The sequence below is a fragment of the Anomaloglossus baeobatrachus genome, chromosome 2, assembly GCF_048569485.1.
Source record: "Anomaloglossus baeobatrachus isolate aAnoBae1 chromosome 2, aAnoBae1.hap1, whole genome shotgun sequence".
NCBI lineage: Eukaryota > Metazoa > Chordata > Amphibia > Anura > Aromobatidae > Anomaloglossus > Anomaloglossus baeobatrachus.
The window spans coordinates 536,497,948-536,517,597 of record NC_134354.1 but is presented as its reverse complement, the minus strand read 5'-3'; the positions used below and the strand labels follow the sequence as shown (position 1 = coordinate 536,517,597).

At 43.5% G+C, this 19,650-nt stretch overlaps 1 protein-coding gene across 1 annotated transcript in view; it reads right to left on the bottom strand.

The window, feature by feature from the left end:
• LOC142291809 (cohesin subunit SA-2-like) overlaps positions 1-19,650 on the bottom strand; it is a 176,560-nt gene that overhangs the window by 59,467 nt on the left and 97,443 nt on the right. Inside the window, 6 exon segments of the mRNA XM_075336634.1 lie at positions 411-419; positions 421-501; positions 7,317-7,409; positions 8,257-8,360; positions 12,808-12,925; positions 14,070-14,175. Coding sequence (XP_075192749.1) covers positions 411-419; positions 421-501; positions 7,317-7,409; positions 8,257-8,360; positions 12,808-12,925; positions 14,070-14,175 — 511 coding nt within the window.

Sequence of the window (19,650 nt, the reverse complement as noted above, 5' to 3'; positions counted from 1 at the left end):
GTCATTTTCATTTATTGGCATGTTTGTTCTTATATTTGTTTGCACTTGTGCTCAATCACCTCTACTGGAGTAGTTTTAAAGTGTTTATCAAAATTTATATTTAATACTCTTACCTTATGCAGCATTATTAATATAATATGTAACATATATTTCTTTTACATTCAGATATGCTGCTTTATGACAAGAAACACATAATAGAAGCAGCCAAACAGTCTTAGTAGAATACATTTTTTTTTAGGTTTAGCTGAGAAATAACTTGTATGATAGTGATCCTATGCCAGTAGGTTTCAGATATTTGTAAGTGAAAGAATGATAGAAAAAATCCTGATAAGCTGATATGTCACTTACTATGAATCTTACATGCAGACTATGGGTAAGTGCATAGAAGTAAATATATCGTAGCCACTTACTTTTTCCATATGGGGCCTCAAAATATATGTCTTTATCAAAATATCGTGGAATTTGCAAAAGATTTATCACTTTATCAGGATTTGTTGAGAACTGTGTATAAAGAGAAAAAAAAAGGAAACAACTGAATGCTCGCTGAGTACAATACAGAAATCACACAAAACAAGATTATTTTTAAGTTTTATATAAATTACGATCATTCTATAATAAGAAGATGTTGGGTACTTGGAGCCTCCATTAGGGGACACAGGAAGCCCATGGTATATGCTGCTGATTCAAGGAGGCTGACACTATGCAACAAAATAACTCTTCCTCAGCAGATTATACCCCTCAACTGAAACAAGTGAATCAGTTTGTGAGAAAGCAATAGAAGCAACAGTAAGGCAAGAACATATAGGGTTGAGTGCTGTGTCCTCCAATAAGGGTGAGAAAAATTTTAAGGTGAGTACCCAAAATCTTCTTTTCTCTATCGCCTCAATGGGGGACACTTGAAAATCAGATGTCCTAAGGCAGTCACGAGAGTGGGAGAAAACATAAGGAAGAAAAGCTCAGGCCCGAGCCCTGGCAATTGCCGCTTGCATAACCTTCCTGCTCAGGATGGCATCTGCAGATGCAAAAGTGTGCACCCTGTACAACTTGGTAAAAGTATGCATAGAGGACCAGGTAGAAGCCTTGCAGAGATATGATACCGAGGCCTGAAGTTGGACAGCCGAGGAGGCCCCCACTGCACAGGTAAAAAGAATGAGCTGTGATACTGAGTGAGGCTGGTCTATTCTTTTACTCTATATGCTTCCAAAATGGCAGATTGGATCCATCAAGCACTGGTGGCCTTCGAGGTCAGTTGCTACGTGCAATAGCCATCGGGAATCCACAAACAGGGAATCTGAAAGTCTGAAAGATGCACTCCTGGAAAGAGAGAGCTAAATAGCTCTGATAAGATCCAGATTGTGCAAAGATGGCACCAGAGGATGAGAAGGAGACGGCCAGTACGAAGGAAGAACAATATCTTCTTTAAGGTGGAAAGGAAGAAAGGATGGCACCGAACATAAAATCACCTTGTCCTGATGGAAAATGAAAATGAAGAATGGAGAATGACAAGATAAACCTGTGAGTTGTGAATTTTGCCTAATGGAGGTGATCACGATGACTTATTTCTTCCAAAGACAGTACTAAGGACCAGGGGGCATTCACTGCGAGTGGAAGAAAAGCCGATTCCGACAGCTAAATAGGAAAGGGTTCTTTACAGTTAGAGCAGTCACATACCCCCCCCATCCAGCCTGTTCACATACACCCCCCCCATCCAGCCTGTTCACATACCCCCCCATCCAGCCTGTTCACATACCCCCCCATCCAGCCTGTTCACATACCCCCCCATCCAGCCTGTTCACATACCCCCACCCATCCAGCCTGGTTCACATACCCCCCCATCCAGCCTGTTCAACATACCCCCCCCATCCAGCCTGTTCACATACCCCCCATCCAGCCTGTTTACATCCCCCCATCCAGCCTGTTCACATACCCCCCCCATCCAGCCTGTTCACATACCCCCCCATCCAGCCTGTTCACATACCCCCCCCATCCAGCCTGTTCACATACCCCCCCATCCAGCCTGTTCACATACCCCCCCATCCAGCCTGTTCACATACCCCCCCATCCAGCCTGTTCACATACCCCCCCCCATCCAGCCTGTTCACATACCCCCCCCATCCAGCCTGTTCACATACCCCCCCCATCCAGCCTGTTCACATACCCCCCCCCCATCCAGCCTGTTCACATACCCCCCCATCCAGCCTGTTCACATACCCCCCCATCCAGCCTGTTCACATACCCCCTCCATCCAGCCTGTTCACATACCCCCCCATCCAGCCTGTTCACATACCCCCCCCATCCAGCCTGTTCACATACCCCCCCATCCAGCCTGTTCACATACCCCCCCCATCCAGCCTGTTCACATACCCCCCCAATCCAGCCTGTTCACATACCCCCCCATCCAGCCTGTTCACATGCCCCCCCATCGTGCTCATATACCATCCTGGTATATGGCCTGTATCCTATACCACAGAGAAAAAAAATAAACGTTTATACTCACCTTTTCCTCACTCCCTGCAGCACCGATCACATCTTCCTCTCTGCACGCTGACCTGTGTGTGTGGAGCCGTTCCCCTGCAGCACGCGATGTCTTCCTGTCTGTGCCGATCAGCTGACCAGCTCAGCACAGATCAGCTGACCGGCACAGACAGGGAAGTCATCGCGTGCAGCAGGGGGGCGGCTCCACACACGGGGACGGGTGAGTGCACTGATTCACTGCACCCCGCGCTGATGATGACGCGCGGGGAGCAGTGAATACAGCCGCACATGATCACTCCAGGCTGTAATTGCCAGGGTGATCATGCGGCCGGCTCTTTGCTATGCGCGCGTCCCCGCTCGTCCTCGCCGCCCACCTGTCAGTGCCGGCTTCAGCGCTGAGAGATGGGCGGGAGGATGGGCGTGCATATGTAATGAGCGGGCCCACGTGGTCACGAGCAGGCGCTGCTGCTGCCTGCTCGTGCCCCCGATGACCTGCAGCACCCTCATTCCCCAGCCGATAAGACGCACCCCCAACTTTCCCCCAACATTTGGGGGAAAAAAAGTGCGTCTTATGGTCCGAAAAATACGGTAGGTCCTTTTTCAACCTAAGTAACTATGTAACTATGTAACTATGTAACCTTCTAAGAACAACCTTCTAAGAGAGCAAAGGGAGAGAAATCTTCCAAATGGGTTGAAAGGGGGGACCCTGAAGAACATCCAGAACCAAATTGGAGATTTCATGGGTCAACGAGAAATCTAACGGGGCACAGATGAGTGACACCCTGTAGAAAGGTCCTGATCTGAGAGCAGGAAGCCAAATTCCTTTGGAAAAGAAAAGCGAGTTCGGACACCTGGCCTTTAAGGGAGCTAAGAGATAGTTTGGACTCAAGGCTGGATTGTAAGAAGTCAGTAGGAAGAGGAGCGAAAAAGATAAAGGTGCAACTTGGTTATTTTCACACAAGCAAATGAAGGCTTTCTGTATGCAATGATAAATACAGGAGGGAAGAAGAGGGCTTCCATGCCTTGATCATGGTCTGAATGACCTCATAGGAAAAATCTTTAAAACTGTGGCTTTAACGGTTATGCCATTAACATGGGAGACTGTTAATTCTGGTGGATGAGGGGACCCTGGGAAAGATGATCTGGAAGCTTCCAAGGGACGTCTGCGAGAAGATTGATTATCTCTGCATACCAGGTTCGTCTGGGCCAGTCTGAAGCTACAAGGATGACTGGGACTCCTTCCACATTGACCTTCTTCATGAACCTGGTTATCAGAGGTAGAGGGAGAAGTGGTTCCATGGAATTAACAGAGCATCAAAGTCAAGAGCGAGAGGGTCACGGGACCGAGGGAAACCGAGGAAACTTGTTGATTCTTCTGGATGCCATGAATCCGTTGTGCCCCATCTCTGACAGATCTGGTCGAAAAACATCTGGGTTCAGAGACCCGCTGAGAGGCTTCTGCGGCTTAGGGAGTGGTTCAAGAGAGTGTCTTGCCAATGAAGGAGAGAAAAATATTTCTCTAAGTTCCACAATATTGATGGGATGAGACAATTCTTGAACTTTCCAGTGACCCTGAACTATGTAGCTCTGAACCATTGCTCTCCAGTCTAGAAGGCTGGCGTCCATCCTCATGATCTCTCAGTATATTGGGAGGAATGATCAACCGTGGTGAATGACAGGGGAGTGTTGTCACCAGCTTAAAGAGAACCAACCATCAGGATTTTCATGTATAAAGTAAAGCCAGTGCTATACAGGCACTAGGATGCTGAATAGATAGCGGGACTAGATAGTAAACCAGACCGACCTATTAGATATGTTGTAGCTGCTCTCAATCAAATAGCAGTACATTTCTGTAACTTTACTTGCACATATTTCTGAAATAAAACATCCAATATCAGAACAAAAGGTATGCTTAGATTCAGCATCCTAGTGCCAGTACAGCACTGGCTTTACTTTATATTTGAAAATCCTGCTTGTTGGTTCTCTTTAAGGACTGTCCAACCCAGGGAGGAAGGAGGCGGAGTCGGTCCAGAGATGATGGTGTCCTGTCCCATAGAGACAGAAGGGCAAGCTGAACAGGCCTGGTGTGAAACAGCGCAAATGGGACCAATTCCATTGCAGCTACCATCTTCCCCAAAATAATCATGCAGAACTGAAGTGACCACGGTTGAGAGAGTGTATCCCTCGTAATGGGCGAAACCTTCTGGAAGGAAGACTCTTGCGCATGCAGTATCTAACAGCATTCCTAGAAAAATCAGACTGTGGGCGGGATTACAGATGACTTTGATCTGTAGGTGATCCAGCCGAGGCAGGTTACCGTATCCACAGTGATTTGGAGACTCTTAAAACAGGCTCGGAAAGAAGGAGCCTTGAAAGTCCAGGTAAAGGTCCAGCCGAAGCAGATTTGAGTGTTGAGAGTGTTTTGGAGACTCTCAGAACAGGCTCGGAAAGAAGGAGCCTTCATCGTCCAGGTAAGGGTCCAGCCGAAGCAGGTTTCAGTATTGAGAATGTTTTGGAGACTCTCGGAACAGGCTCGGAAAGAAGGAGCCTTGATCGTCCAGGTAAGGGATAACTACAATCCCCCTGGGCTTGGATGATGGCCATGACCACCATCATCACCTTGGTGAAGCCCCTGGGAGCCGTGGCTATGCAAGAGGATAGAGCTGCAAATAAAAAAGATAATCTCCAATTGCAAATCTGAGAAATCACTGGTTCTTTGGAAAGATGGGAATGTGAAGGTACATATCTAGGATGATCAACATAACAGAGGAACTCTGCTCTTCAATTGAGGCTATCACAGAGCAAAATGCCGTTGGCAGAAGCACTTTTCAGGTGTTTAAGATCCAGGATGGGTCATCCTTATTTGGGACCACAAACCGGTTTGAATAAAGACCTGAAACGTGCTTGTGAGAAAGGACAGGGATGATGATGCCTGATTGGCAGAGAGAAGCGATGTTCTTGAAAAAAAACATAAACTAATGATACGGTTCCTTGGTGGGCAAGACTTGAAAAAGTGAGTCTGTTGGAGAGAAGAGAACTCTATTTTGTATCCAGAAGAAACTAACTCCATTACAAAGGTTGTCTTCAACTACCAAGAGCACGCATCCCAAAACAGAAGTAGAAGACCACACATCCTGAGAGGTTCCCCAGGTGGTAGCACCCAGTCATGTGGAGATAAATCTATGAGATCTCGATGTTGCCAATCTACTTTGACAGATGAAAATTGACAAAAGGAGCAAAACTGAAGCGTCCGTCTTTTGGGAGGAGGGCGCTCGGGCTTTTGTTGGGGAAGTGAGGTGCTCTTTCTACAGGTGGCATCTGAAATGATCTTGTCCAACTGGGTTAAAAGAGCCAGAAACACTGGATGCAAAGACTGGTGAAGCGAGGCACCCAACAGTGTCTAGGGAAGATGGGAGGAGATATTTTCTTGCCTGAGCTATCTGGCTAGTGAGGTCTGCTAGTACATCAGGTAGAGCACCAAACAGAATACCCCGAAATAGTAGTTTAGCCCAAGCGGAAACTGATTTGAGAACCCAGCAGCAGCAAAGGCTGGGCAGAGCGCAGATCCTTCGGCTTGAAATGCAGATTTGGCTAGACATTCAATGTGTCTGTCAGTAGGATCCTTGAGTGAGGCATAGTCGGGGATGGAAAGGACAGTGTTGATGGACAGATGGGAAACCAGGGGGTCCACTACTGGAAATGCAGTTAATTTCTTGATGAGGTCGGGAAGAAGGAGGTACAGAATATCTAATGGGCCTCTTTTTTTGGAACCCTGGAGAAGACCTTGTCGAACTCCTTGTGGTTAAAAAATACCCAAGGAGTTTGCTTGACTTGAGAAAAAAAACTGATTAGCTTGGTTCCAGCTGGTATATATAACCTGCTGAGGAGGAGTTCATTTTTTCCATAGTGTAAGCCTTCTAGTGGTAGGAGCATACACCATGGTTTCCTGTGTCCTCCAATGAAACAATAGAGAGAAAAAAAACACATAAAAGGAGATTGAAAAGTTGTAGAATTTTTAATATCAGTTACACTAGGGTCTCTTATTTTTTATCAGTGAATGGAAAAATTCTTCATGCAAACAATAGGGTAGATTTATTAATACTGTCTGATTGTAAAACAGTGCAAACTTAAGTCCCTCATACACCTAGATGGCTGTTGGACAAACGATGGTTTGGTTAGTCGTTCAGCCAGCAGTCACCTTTTCCAAATCCCCCGTACTCGGGAACAGTGTGTTCTCCATGAAAAGTCGCTGACAAACATCTATAGCGATCGCTTACCCCGGGGACAAAAAAAAAATTGTCAGTCTGAAATTTAGCATGCCAGATTCTTAACTCCCAGGACCCCAAAACACATTACAATTCTCAACCAAACTCTTCGATATCAGCAGATTCGGATGATATCAGTTTGATGGGTATGAGCAGCTTTAGACTTGACAGCCTTAAAATGATTTATCAAGTCAAATTTATCAAAATGATTAACACTGATAGATAAATCAGTATAATTTTCTAATTTTAAGACTGTCAAGTCTAGGTTTACGTCACTTTATAAGTTCGCTTACACTGTGCACTACAATCCTGGCACATTTTTTTTGACGGACTGTGCTACATATTAGGCCATGCCCCTTTCAGCAAGGCTATGCCACTTTTTTGGTCAAGATGTAGAAAGTGTCTAACACACATAATAAGGTAATGAAAGACAATTACGAACTAATTTTGGTGCATGCTAAATCTGACCCTATGTATACAATCACTGACAGTAAGCAGAAATCTGAAAAATGGCGAAGTAATTCCAAAATAAGAATATAATGCAGATGAAAAGGCACCTATTATATCTTGTGTTACCTTTGCCAACATCAAGGGAAGAGTTTCTGCAAAGTGTTCAGTAATTCTTTCCTTGTCTTCCAGTTGTGCTTTCTTCTCTTTGGCAGATAGAACCTTACATAAAACAGCAGTGGTGTGAATTCAGACTACAGCTGGGCAGTAACACTAGAACATCTTTAATATGAAGAGAATGTATTCAGTGTAACACAGAGTAGAAGTGGGAACATGATGCCACTGATAAAAGCATAATGGTGCACAGTTTAGGAGAAAATATGTGCTATAAATAGGCTTATAGCTATGGTCCAGCAGCTGCTGCTATCCCAGGGTATATACAGACTACACAGCACAAGAAGCAGCAACAGTGATGCTGCACATATTCCACCATCTTGCTACTGCCAATTATTAAGTATGTAGATTGTAAGGATCTGCGTGCACACAGCTTTGGAGTCGGGGTGTTGGTAACTGGGTTGTGGAATCCCCAATAACAGTGTAAAGAAAATCACTGCATACTATTATTTCATAATTTGCATTATTCTTTAGATGTAGACATACAAAACACACTCATGGGTACAGGAGGAGGTGACAGGGTATATACCATTTCGACCTTGATAGCTCTTGTTCACAGTGTCACTTAAGGTAGAGTATAGTATAAAAGTGCTTCAACACCTAAAACAGATAAGTTTTACCTGTTTTAGGCACAGGAGCATCATCAGGCTATACTCTACCTTAAGCGACATTGGGAACAAGACCTATCAAGGTTGAATCATTACACACCCGGTCGCCTCCTCCCTGCACCTATGAGTGTGTTTTGCAAGTCTAAAAATGCAAAATATGAAATACTAAGTATCAGCACAAGATCAACCAGTATATCACATAGTACACACAGACTGGGAGTCTACAAGACTAGTTCAACAAAAAAGACATTCCCCATTAAAAACATAGAAGGGAAAAAACATCCCACCTTCTTGGCTGCCCCTCTACCCACAGGAGGATGACATTCAACTGATTGTCGAACAGTTGCCAACATGAGTTCCACAAGCAAGTTTTCCTGCATTGTGCTCAAACCTGGAAGCCAATGAAATAAATGTTACGTATGTGGAGATTTTCCTTTTCTAATTAAGATGACATAAAAATTAATTTTAACACAACTGCTTTAAAGGTCTGTCTCTGCTAAAGGAATATTAATGGGGTTTCCTACTAGGGTGGGCTTTACCTTACAGACACAGTGATTAGATGCTCACTAATCACTACTTGTAAGGGGCTGCAGCTGCAGAGATTGTAAGGCTAGGAGAAAAGGACGTTGCAGCACTCATCGTCAAAGATAAAGAATCTAAAATCCTTTATTTCAGAAGATTAAAAGCCAATAGTTAAAGAAAAAAAGACTATAGCTGTGGCTAAGGACATTTACATCATTTTTCGGACTATAAGACACACTTCCCTCCCCCCCAAATTTGGGAGGAATGGGGGTTCTGAATTTACACTACGGATATGTTTGACTCGCTGTAGAAAGGGAAGGGGGGGCGATGGTGGTGGAGCCAAGAGGAGGGTTGCTGCTGCAGGAAACCACACATCTCTACTATTTAAAAAAATGAATATTCACTGCTCTCCATGCCCATAATCCCGCACCCCTCTTTGAAGCTGCTACCAAGAGGTGGGCGGAATTATGGGCGCAGGGAATATTCATTTTCTTTAATAGTTGATACACTGATCGCCCCAGACACCGACTTACTGCAACGACCGGGTGATCACGTGTGTCCGCTATTAAAGATAATGAATATTCACTGCTCCTCATGCCCATATTCCGGGGCACAGAGAGCAGTGAACCTTCCTTTTGGATTATCCAGCAGCGGATGTCGGGTGTAACTGGGAGGCATGGCATTGAAATCATGTGCTACCTTGCTCATTTGATAAAGTGTTGCCGACATAAGAAGAGGACGCCGCGCACAGGGGGAGCAGGTGTAAGTTGAGCAAAATGTGATTTTCTTTTCATGTGTGCAGCACAACGGGAAGCATATGTGACGCCCTGGCCGGGCCAGGTAGTTACAGATAGGGCCCCGCATTACACCTGTCCCCGTAGGTAACATACAGCCAAACATATTAAACCCTAGTCATCCCTCCTCAGAGCTTGATGGACACACCAGGGGGCAGAACCAGGCGGTTGGAAGACGCCCACCTAGGAGTCTCAGGCAGCCTGAGGCGGGAAAGTAAACACAACAGTCTAGAGTACAAGTGGAGAGGTGTGTGGGCTGGAGATGTGTGCAGCTCCAGCGTAGGCAAGAACCCAAACTGAGTAGGTGCAAGGGTAGGAGCCCTGGTACGTCTGGCTAGGTGGCAGACGGAGGCCTCTGTCTGCAGGAGCCGGGAAGACGGCTCGGTGGAACCGAGGTGGACCGGGACAGGGTAGTGGCCCGCCGGTACCGACCCGGGGAACCGACTCGGAAACCGGAGCACAAAGGGGGTACTCAGACCCTGAAGCTAGGTCCAGAAGCCACTGGGGGCTAGCTAATTAACTGATTGCGGCCAGGAATAGAGGTCCTGTCCCACCCAAAGTCCCGACTGAAGACAACAGTCCAACGAGGGGGATAGAAAGCCACTGCCACGGCTCAGAGATCCCACAGGCCAGCATCTGCGGGCAAAGGGCTCCTCAGGCTACCACAAGCCGGGAGCGGACTCCTGAAGTTGCAAGCACAGGTTGTCCACCATCACACACAGGTGCAGGAGAAAGACAGAGACCACCAGCCGGGTGGGGGACCAAACTGCAGCCAGCTGTGGGCACCCACCACCATCACCTTGGTTTACGAGAGACTCGTGTGTTTACTAATAGTGAGTACATCAGCACCCTCCGGTCGGCCATCTCCCTGCACCGCCAAACACTCCCAACGGGTCCCGGGTCCACCATCCCTGCCCACGGAGGGTTTAACAACTTGCTGTCAAACATCTCCCCCGGGTGACCGTAACTGCAGCGGTGGTGTCCACCTTCACCACATCCCGTGGGTGGCGTCATGAACTTAACACGGCTCCGGCCGTACACCTACATCCCCAAACCACAAACCCCCTTTTTGATTGGAGTGACCGCAGGACCCCAGGGTCTGGAGACCCTCGAGCCACCCACTGAAGGTCCGGATCCGAGCGGCTCGGCTGCCGAGCACGGGGTGGTACACATATATACCAGGATGGGCCCATGATGGGGATCGTATATACCAAAAATGTTGGCACTCTTGAAATTCTTACAGAAAATTAAGTATTTCTCCCAGAAAATTATTGCAATTACACCTTTTGTGATACATGTTTATTTCTTTTGTGTATATTGGAGCAACACAAAAAAAAAAATCAGAGAAAAAGGTAAATTTGACAGAATTTTACACAAAATTGAGCCGGACAAAATTGTTGGCATCCTCAACTTAATATTTGGTTGCACAGCATTTGGAATAAATAGCTGCAATCACTCGCTTACTATAAACATTAACTTGGCACTCTAATAGGATGAAAATAATTATGACAATTTATTTTCGGATATCCAAAGTGAACTAGCACAGACGTTTCGGTCCTACACTGGACCTTGATCAGAGTGCAGTGAGCAGAGCTTAGAATGGCCTCAGGGAGAAGAAGCACTGAAGTGAAACGCAGTATCCACCACTTTATCGTGCTGGCACTTAATTATTGTCCTGCTAGAAGACCAATGACCTAGGATGCAAACGCAGCTTTCTGACACTGGGCACTACATTATGACCCAAAATCCTTTGGTATTCCTTTGATTTCATGATGCCTTGCACACAGTCAAGACACACAGTGCCAGGGGCACTAAATCAACTCCAAAACGACTTTGAACCTCCACCAGATTTTACTATAGGTACTGTGTTCTTTTCTTTGTACGTCTCATTTTGTTTTCGGTAAACAGAATGATGTGCTTTATCAAAAAGCTCTATCTTGGTCTCAACTGTCCACAAGATGCTTTCCCAGAAAGATTTTGGATTACTCACATATATTTTGGTAACTGCAAGTTTTCTATGTCTTTGTGTCAGCAGTGGGGTCCTCCTGGGTCTCCAAATAGCGTTTCATTTCATTTAAATGTGGCCGGATAGTTTGCGCTGACTGACACTGATGTATTCTGGGGCTGCAGGACAGCTTGAATTATTTGGGAACTTGATTGGGGCTGCTTTTCCACCATCAGGAGTATCCTGCGTTGCAACCTTATATCAATTTTTCTCCACATCCAGGGAGATTGGCTACAGTGCCACAGATTGTAAATTTCTTCATTATGTTGTGCACTGTGGATAAAGGAACATCAAGATCTCTAGATTGATTTGTAACCTTGACATTTTTGATATTTTTCAAACAATTTTGGTTGTCAAGTCCTCAGGCAGTCCTCTTCTCTGTCTGCTCTCCATGCTTATTGTGACACAAATAGACACACAATGCAAAGACAGAGTCAACTCCTGTGCTTTTTGATCTAATTTCAGGCGTAATTTTCATATTGTCCACACACAGGTGAATTTAAATAAGCATCACATCCTTGAAACAAGGTAGTTTACCCACTACTTTGAAAAGATGGCAACAATTTTGTCCAGCCCATTTTGAGCGTTTTCTGTGATATGTCTAATTTGCCTTTTTTTTCTCTGTTTTTTTTTTTTGTGTTGTTCCAATACACACAAAGGCAATAAACGTGTGTATAACAAAATGATCTCATTTTCTTGGAGAAATACTTCATTATCTCAAACAATTTCCAAGGGTGCCAACACTTTTGGGCATGACTATATATACCAAGATAAGGGACATATATAGCAGGATGGGGATCATATATGCCAGGTTGGGACCAGGATGGGGGACATATAAACCCGGATGGGGATCATTTATACCAGGATGAAGGACTTTTACACCTGGAAAGGGTACAGGATGGGAAACATTAGTACAGAATTGGGGGACATCCCCCCCCCCATAACAGTGCGCCATGACCACATTTTTTGCTTACATTTTTTGTTCTTGTTGTTTTTCCCTATTTTCCATCTCTAAAACCTAGGTGCGTCTTAGCAGGCATCTTATAGTCAGAAAAATATGGTAACAATCTTGGTTTGAAACCCATATATGATGCTAAGATTAATCTATTAAACTTGGATGTTTTTTTTCTATGAATCATATAACTACATTGTGGCATACATTAGCTCCCTGAGATCTATTGCAGTGTAAAGTCCACCAGATCAAGTGGCATGAACTATTGTGGATATTTAATTCTTACAAAGGTGTGCTGGAAAATGTTTCTTTTTTTCTTTTAGAATTTGGAAACCACGGCAGTCACTTTGAACTTTTTTTCCCCAACTGCTGTGCTATGGAGCCAGTGCTGAGCTGATCAGTGGAGGTATGACCACTGGGACCTGCACTGGTCATCAGGTTATGGTATATCCTAATGATGATAAAAACCTTAACGGGAACCTGTCATGTTGAAAATGGTATCATTATATGCTATTATAAAAAATTTGCATTGAAATCACATTATTGTTTGGATGTATGAGCTCACCAAGCCTCTTTTCAGACGAGTCTTGCAAAAGGATGGATGTCATACATTTCCAGTCTTTTAAAAAGCCAGGTGTACAATCCCAGAGGCTGTCAACAAGGTACGTCACATGATCATGTAACTAAGAGAATAGGAGGAATTTATACAAAAGTAAATTATTAGATGTTGGACTTCGACATTGTCTCTGCTCCTTATAACACGATGTAACAGGTGAAAATGCTAAATCAATACTAAAAGAAACGTTTTCCTCCTGTTTGCATGATACTAAATTTAATTTTATCCCACCCACAGGAATCATGAAGAAACACAGTTCATGTCTGATTACAATCCTTGTAATAATACACCATAGCTGACGAAAAAGACATGGACCACATATCCAAAACTCATACGTTGATCTAACACCACTAGACAAAAAAATTAAACAACTGAACATGAGGTTCTTAGTTTAACATTCTGATCAGACTGTATGAAGCCCACCGCCAGGTCACGGTGAACCTTTGAGTGGGTCCCTAACTTATGTAAGCCTTGAAGGAGTGGCGCTGTGCACCAACCACAGCCGCATAACAAAGCACCAGCAGGGCAGATAACCTGGTGCCCATTTGGCACAGGCGTTTTTAATTAGAAGAAGACTGCAAGAGGGGTTCTGCCTAATTTTTGCTCTTAGTTCACAGTCTGGGACCTTGTGGAAGCTGAGTTGTCCAGCATCTTTCACAGGGTGTTTGTGCTGTGTGGCGACCATTGTTGTGGTGGTTGTATGTCTGTGGGGCGGTGTGGCCTGGAGTCTTGGGAATTCAGCTTTGCAGCATGGGTGCTGTGAGGCACCGGGTCACCTGCTCTGCAGGTGCACTTTTGCTGTGGAGGTGGTTGGCACACAGCGCCACACCTTTAAGGCTTAAATAATTTAGGGAACCCACTCAGAGGTTCGCCTTGATGTGGCAGTGGGCTTCATAGATTCTGATCAGAATGATAAACCAAGAACCTCATGTTCAGGTGCATACATTTTTCTCTAACGGCATTAGCTCAATTTAGGATTTTTGGATGGTCAGTCCATGTCTTTTCCTACAGCTATGGCACAATCTTTGTAATAATGTTTATATAATTTGCCACGAGAATGAAAATTTGGAAAGTCTACTCTATATCTAGGTTAAACAGGATAACTTTAAAATGCTATAGTTTGTTTTCATGTCTCTACCGACAGGAGTACAAGTTTTGTCGTCGTTGTCGTCATCATCATCAACCAACATTATCATCATACGCAACCATACCTTGCATTCAAGGAAGAAATCTAAAAGCTTCAACAACTGGCCTATTTTGTGCTCTGCGTTTTCTGTCTTCTGCGTACTTATTGCTTCTGTCATTGGACATAATAGTCTAGAAATGAAACATACAGCTTTAGAGGAAATGCTAAATAGTATAGTACAGAGGATAGAAATTATAATGAATGCTGAGTTTTCTAATGAATATACGGTATGACATGAACCTTGCTAGCACAAGTTTAGGCTATGTTCACATTTCACATTTAGACAGTGCATTCCACTGGATGTATACATCTGGATTGCTAAAAAAAAAAAAACTGGATTCAGATGTATATGGCAACATATACTAAAATGGCCAAGACACGGTAAAAAGAAAAAATGTTCTATTGTCCACATTTTGCATTGTTTATGTTGTTTCTTTTGTCGGACATACGTACATAGAAAAAAAAAAACATATTGAAACGTTTAGCAAAATGTATACATGTGATGGATATACAGCAGCCTGTATATCCATTGTGCTGTATATAAACCCGCGCCAGTGTCTCCTATTTGAACTACAGTGGCATGCAAAAGTTTAGGCACTCCTGGTCAAAGTGACTATTGTTGTTAATAGTTATGCAAGTTGAAGATAAAATTATTTCTAAAAGGCATAAAGTTAAAGATGACATATTTCCTTTATATTTTAGGCAAAAAAAAATATTATATTTTCATCTTTTACATTTTAAATATTATAAAAAGGAAAATAAGCCGATGCAAAAGTTTAGACACTCTTTATTAACCTGTTAGGGTGATGGTTTGTTCACTATCATCATTAGGAAAGGTCAGGTGATGCAAATTTCATAACTTTATAAAAACCTAGCTTTCTCTACCCTTGTGCCAAAAAACAGCAGTCAAGGGTTCTTCAAAGCAGCTGCTAGCACTAAATAAATAAAAATGGTGGAGGCCCACAAAGCTGGAGGAGGCTATAAGAAGACAGAAAATCATTTTCAAGTTGTCCAATTCCTTAAGCCCCCGTCACATTTAACGACTTACCAGCGATCCTGAAAACGATGCGACATGATAAGGATCGCTGGTAAATCGCTGGGAGGTCGCTGGTGAGATGTCACACAGACAGATCTTACCAACGATGCAGTAACGATGAGCGACCTGTATAACAATGAACGACCTGTATAGGAGGTCATTGTTAAGGTGTCAAACACAGCGATGTGTCCTGCCCAGCAGGACGTCAGCTTTGAAGAAAATGGTCCGGACCCTTCAGCAACGACTAGCGATCTCACAGCAGGGGCCTGATTGCTGGTAGGTGTCACACTTAGCGAGATCGCTGCTGCGTCACAGAAACGGTGACGCAACAACAATCTCATTAGCGATCTCGTTGTGTGTGACAGGGCCTTTAGTTTGAAAGGTAATTAAGAAAGTAGTTAACAGGAACAGTGGAGGTCAAAATAAGATCTGGAAGACCAAGCAAAATGTCTGTGATAGCTGCTTGTAGGATTGCTAGAGAGGCAAATCAGATCCTCCGCTTGAATGAAAAAGAACCTACAGGAAGAGTTGTGGTACATTGTCCTACTGTTCAGAGACACTTGCACACATATTGTCTTCATGGAAGGTCATCAGAAGAATACCTCTCCTGAGTCCCAACCATGAAATTCAGAGTCAGATGTATGAAAAGAATATCTACACAAGCTCTTTGACCACAATGATCAAAAGGTATGTGTGGAGAAAAATCGGCACAGAGTTTCATGAAAAGAATATATCGCCTACCATTAAGCATGGGGGCAGATCAATCAAGCTTTGGTGTTGTGTTGTAGCCAATGCCACAGAGAACATTTCACTAATAGAGCGAATAATGGATTCAATGAAATTTCAACAAATAATTAATGCAAACATAACACCATCTGTAAAAAAGTTGAAGTTAAAAAGAGGATGGCTTCTACAAATGGATAATGATCCTAAACACACTTTCAGAATAGACTGCTTCGAAAGGCACAAGCTGAAGGTTTCACAATGGCCCTCACAGTCCAGGATCTGAATATCATTGAATATCATTGAACAAATGTGGCTAGACATCAAAAGAGCAGTGCATGCAAGACGACCCAGGAATCTCCCAGAACTGGAGACTTTTCTAAAAATGGGTGAAAATCCCTCAAACAAGAAATGGAAGGCTCTTGGCTAGCTACAAAACACATTTACAAGCTGTGATACTTGACAAAGGGGTTGCTACTAGGTGCTAACCATGCAGAGTGCCAAATCTTTTACATCACTCCATTTTCCTTTTTGTAATTTTTAAAAAGTAAAAGTTGAAAATATATATATTTTTTTTGCCTAAAATGCAAATGAACTGTGACATCTTTAACTTTACGCCTTTTAGAGATCATTTCATCTTCAACTTGTTTAAGTGTTCACAATAACAATAATTTTGATCAGGGGTGTGCAAACTTTGCATGCCACTGTATATACATTTGTCCAAGTGTCTCCTATGTGATCTATATAGTAATCTTGGTGTATCCTATATGATTTATATACAGTGGGTACAGAAAGATATCTCTGTTATTGGCCGCATTCATCTTTCCTTCAACTGCAACCAGTCGTCCTTTCCCTGCAGCTCAAAAACACCCCCATAGCATCATGCTGCAACCACCATATTTCACTGTTGGGATTGAATTTGGCAGGTGATGATCAGAGCCTGGTTTTCTACACACATACCGCTAAGGCTAGGTTCACATTTCCGTTGTTTTGCATCAGTCACATGCGTTGCTTAACGCTTGTGACTGATGCGTTGTACAACGGATGACAAGTATTGGAAGAGAAAGCGGATTCCGTTATAAAACAAGAGACAGAGATAAGGATCAGCTGATCGCTCTCATTAGCCGGCCGCCGAGTAATCAGCTGATCGCTCTCATTAGCCGGCCGCCAGGTGATCACTCTCATTAGCCGGGTGATCAGCTGATTGCTCACAGAAGGCGGCTGCCGGCGATCAGCTGATCGTTCAGCTACCGAGAAAGAGCATGCGCAGCGGAATCAAAAGGATTCCGCTGCTCAAAAAACGCTACATGGTGCGTTCCAACCGCCCGACGGTCAGTCGTTCCACAACTGATCAGTCGGGCGGAGGATGCAACGCAGCGTCATCAGTCACAATCCACCGCTCATACAAGTATATGGGAACAACGGAAGCCGCCAAACGGATTCCATTGTTTACCAGAGCCGTGGATTGTGACTGATACAAATTGATGGAAATGTGAACCTAGCCTTAGAATTATCACCAAAAAGTCCTATCTTTGTCTCATTAGACAAGAGAATTTTATTTCTCATAGTCTGGGAGTCCTTCATGTGTTTTTTTGCAAACTCCATGCAGGCTTTTATATGTCTTGCACAGAGGAGAGGTTTCCATCGGGCCACTCTGCCATAAAGGACAGACTGGTGGAGAGCTGCAGTGATAGTTGACTTTGTGGAACTTTCTCCCCCTCTCCTTACTGCATCTCTGGAGCTCAGCAACAGTGAACTTGGGGTTCTTCTTTACCTCTCTCACCAAGGCCCTTCTCTCACAATTGCTCAGTTTGGCTGGATGGCCAGGTCTAGGAAGCGTTCTGGTGGTCCCAAACATCTTCCATTTAAGGATTATGGAGGCCACTGTGCTCTTAGGAACCTTGAGTACTGCAGAAATTCTTTTGTAACCTTGGCCAGATCTGTGTCTTGACACAATTCTGTCTCTGAGCTCCTTGGGCAGTTCCTTTGACCTCATGATTCTCATTTGGTCTGACATGCACTGTGAGGTCTTATATAGACAGGTGTGTGCCTTTCCACATCAAGTCCTATCAGTTTAATTAAACACAACTGGACTTCAATGAAGGAGTAGAACCAGCTTAAGGAGGATCACAAGAAAATGGACAGCATGTGACTTAAATATGAGTGTCTGAGCAAAGGGTCTGAATGCTTATGACCATGTGATCTTTCAGTTTTTCTTGTTTAATAAATTTGCAAACATTTCTGTTTTTTTCTGTCAAGATGGGGTGCAGAGTGTACATTAATGAGAAAAAAAAGAACTTTTTTGAATTTACCAAATGGCTGCAATGAAATAAAAGAGTGAAAAATTTAAAGAGGTTTGAATACTTTCCATATCCACTGTAGTAGCCTTGGTGTATCCTATGTGATTTATACAGCATCTTTGTGTCTCCTATGCAATGTATATACAGCAATATCGTTGTCTCCTGTGTAATGTATTAACAACAGTCTGTCTCCTATGTGATGTACTGTATGTAATATACAGTCTCAGTGTCTCTTACGTGATGTATAGACAGACGTTTCATGTCTCCTCTGAGATGTATAGGCAGCAGTATGTGTCCCTAGTGATGTATAGACTGGAATCTGAGTCTCCTTTGTGATGTATAGACAGCAGTCTCAGTGTCAGATGTGATGTATACATAGCAGTGTCAATGTCTTCAATGTGATGTATACTTCAGACCTGTCAGTGCTTGAGTTCTATAAATGTAACGCGAGCAGTGATGAATTTCTCACTGTGAGGAGACATGCAGTGTACTATACATCTGTGTTGTGAGCCGTTCTTTACAAAAATGATCAAAACGTTGACTGCGCTACAGACTGACACAGGTATCAACATCAATACCACTTGACAGCCTCATAAAAAAAGCAGTTCCAGCCATCCCATTATGGAGGAGATAATTACTTGTTTGACCAAATATAGTAAGATCTTTTTTAAGTTGATAATTTTGTACAGCACAAGAAGAAAGTTTTAAATATCCAAATGGCCCTAGGAGAGAAAAAAGTTGATGATGGACATAGATGAAGTATATTTCAATTCATGGAATGATGCGGTTCACAGTATTGGTAGATGCTTCCAAACATTTTTGATGTATACGTCTGCCACATATGTCATATACTTCTACAGATGTAGAAATGTGAACCTAACCTTAGAGCGTCACATTTTTATTTACACCGTGATATCCAACTGTCAAACACACCGTACTAACTGTCCTAGTGGTAAATGTTATTTTTTTTTAGATATCCTAAATACTTCTGGTCACCAGGAAAAACGTCACTAGTTATTTTAAATGTAAAATAAATATGACTATTTAATAATATTATGGGATATCACTAAGAAGAAATCCGACCTCTGAAACCCTCAGCTTTTTTTTCCTGCAAAGTGATGTACTACCCAGCTGTACTGAAAAAAAACAACCCAGCCCTTTTAAGTAAATTCCATGCACATTGGGGGTCTGCTACATTGCAAGTGAACACTGATAATTCCCTTCATTTTAGATATTGTGAGGGTCGCAGCAGGCGGCTCTGCAATGTTCAGTAGATGGTGGCCAGTCCCAGAGATATGCCATTATTTACTATACAGTGAAACCTTGGTTAACAAGAACAATCCGTTCTGGGAGTGTGCTTGTTAACCAAGTTACTCGTTCAGCAAAGCTGATTTCCCATAGGAAATCATTGCAATGCAGAAAATTCGTTCCACAACTTGTTAAATGTCCCATCCTGGTCCCCTATTGTGCCATTCCACACACGCACGCACGCACACAGATTATGCTCACCTTACCTTCCGTTCCCTCGTCGGCCTCCTGGAACTTGT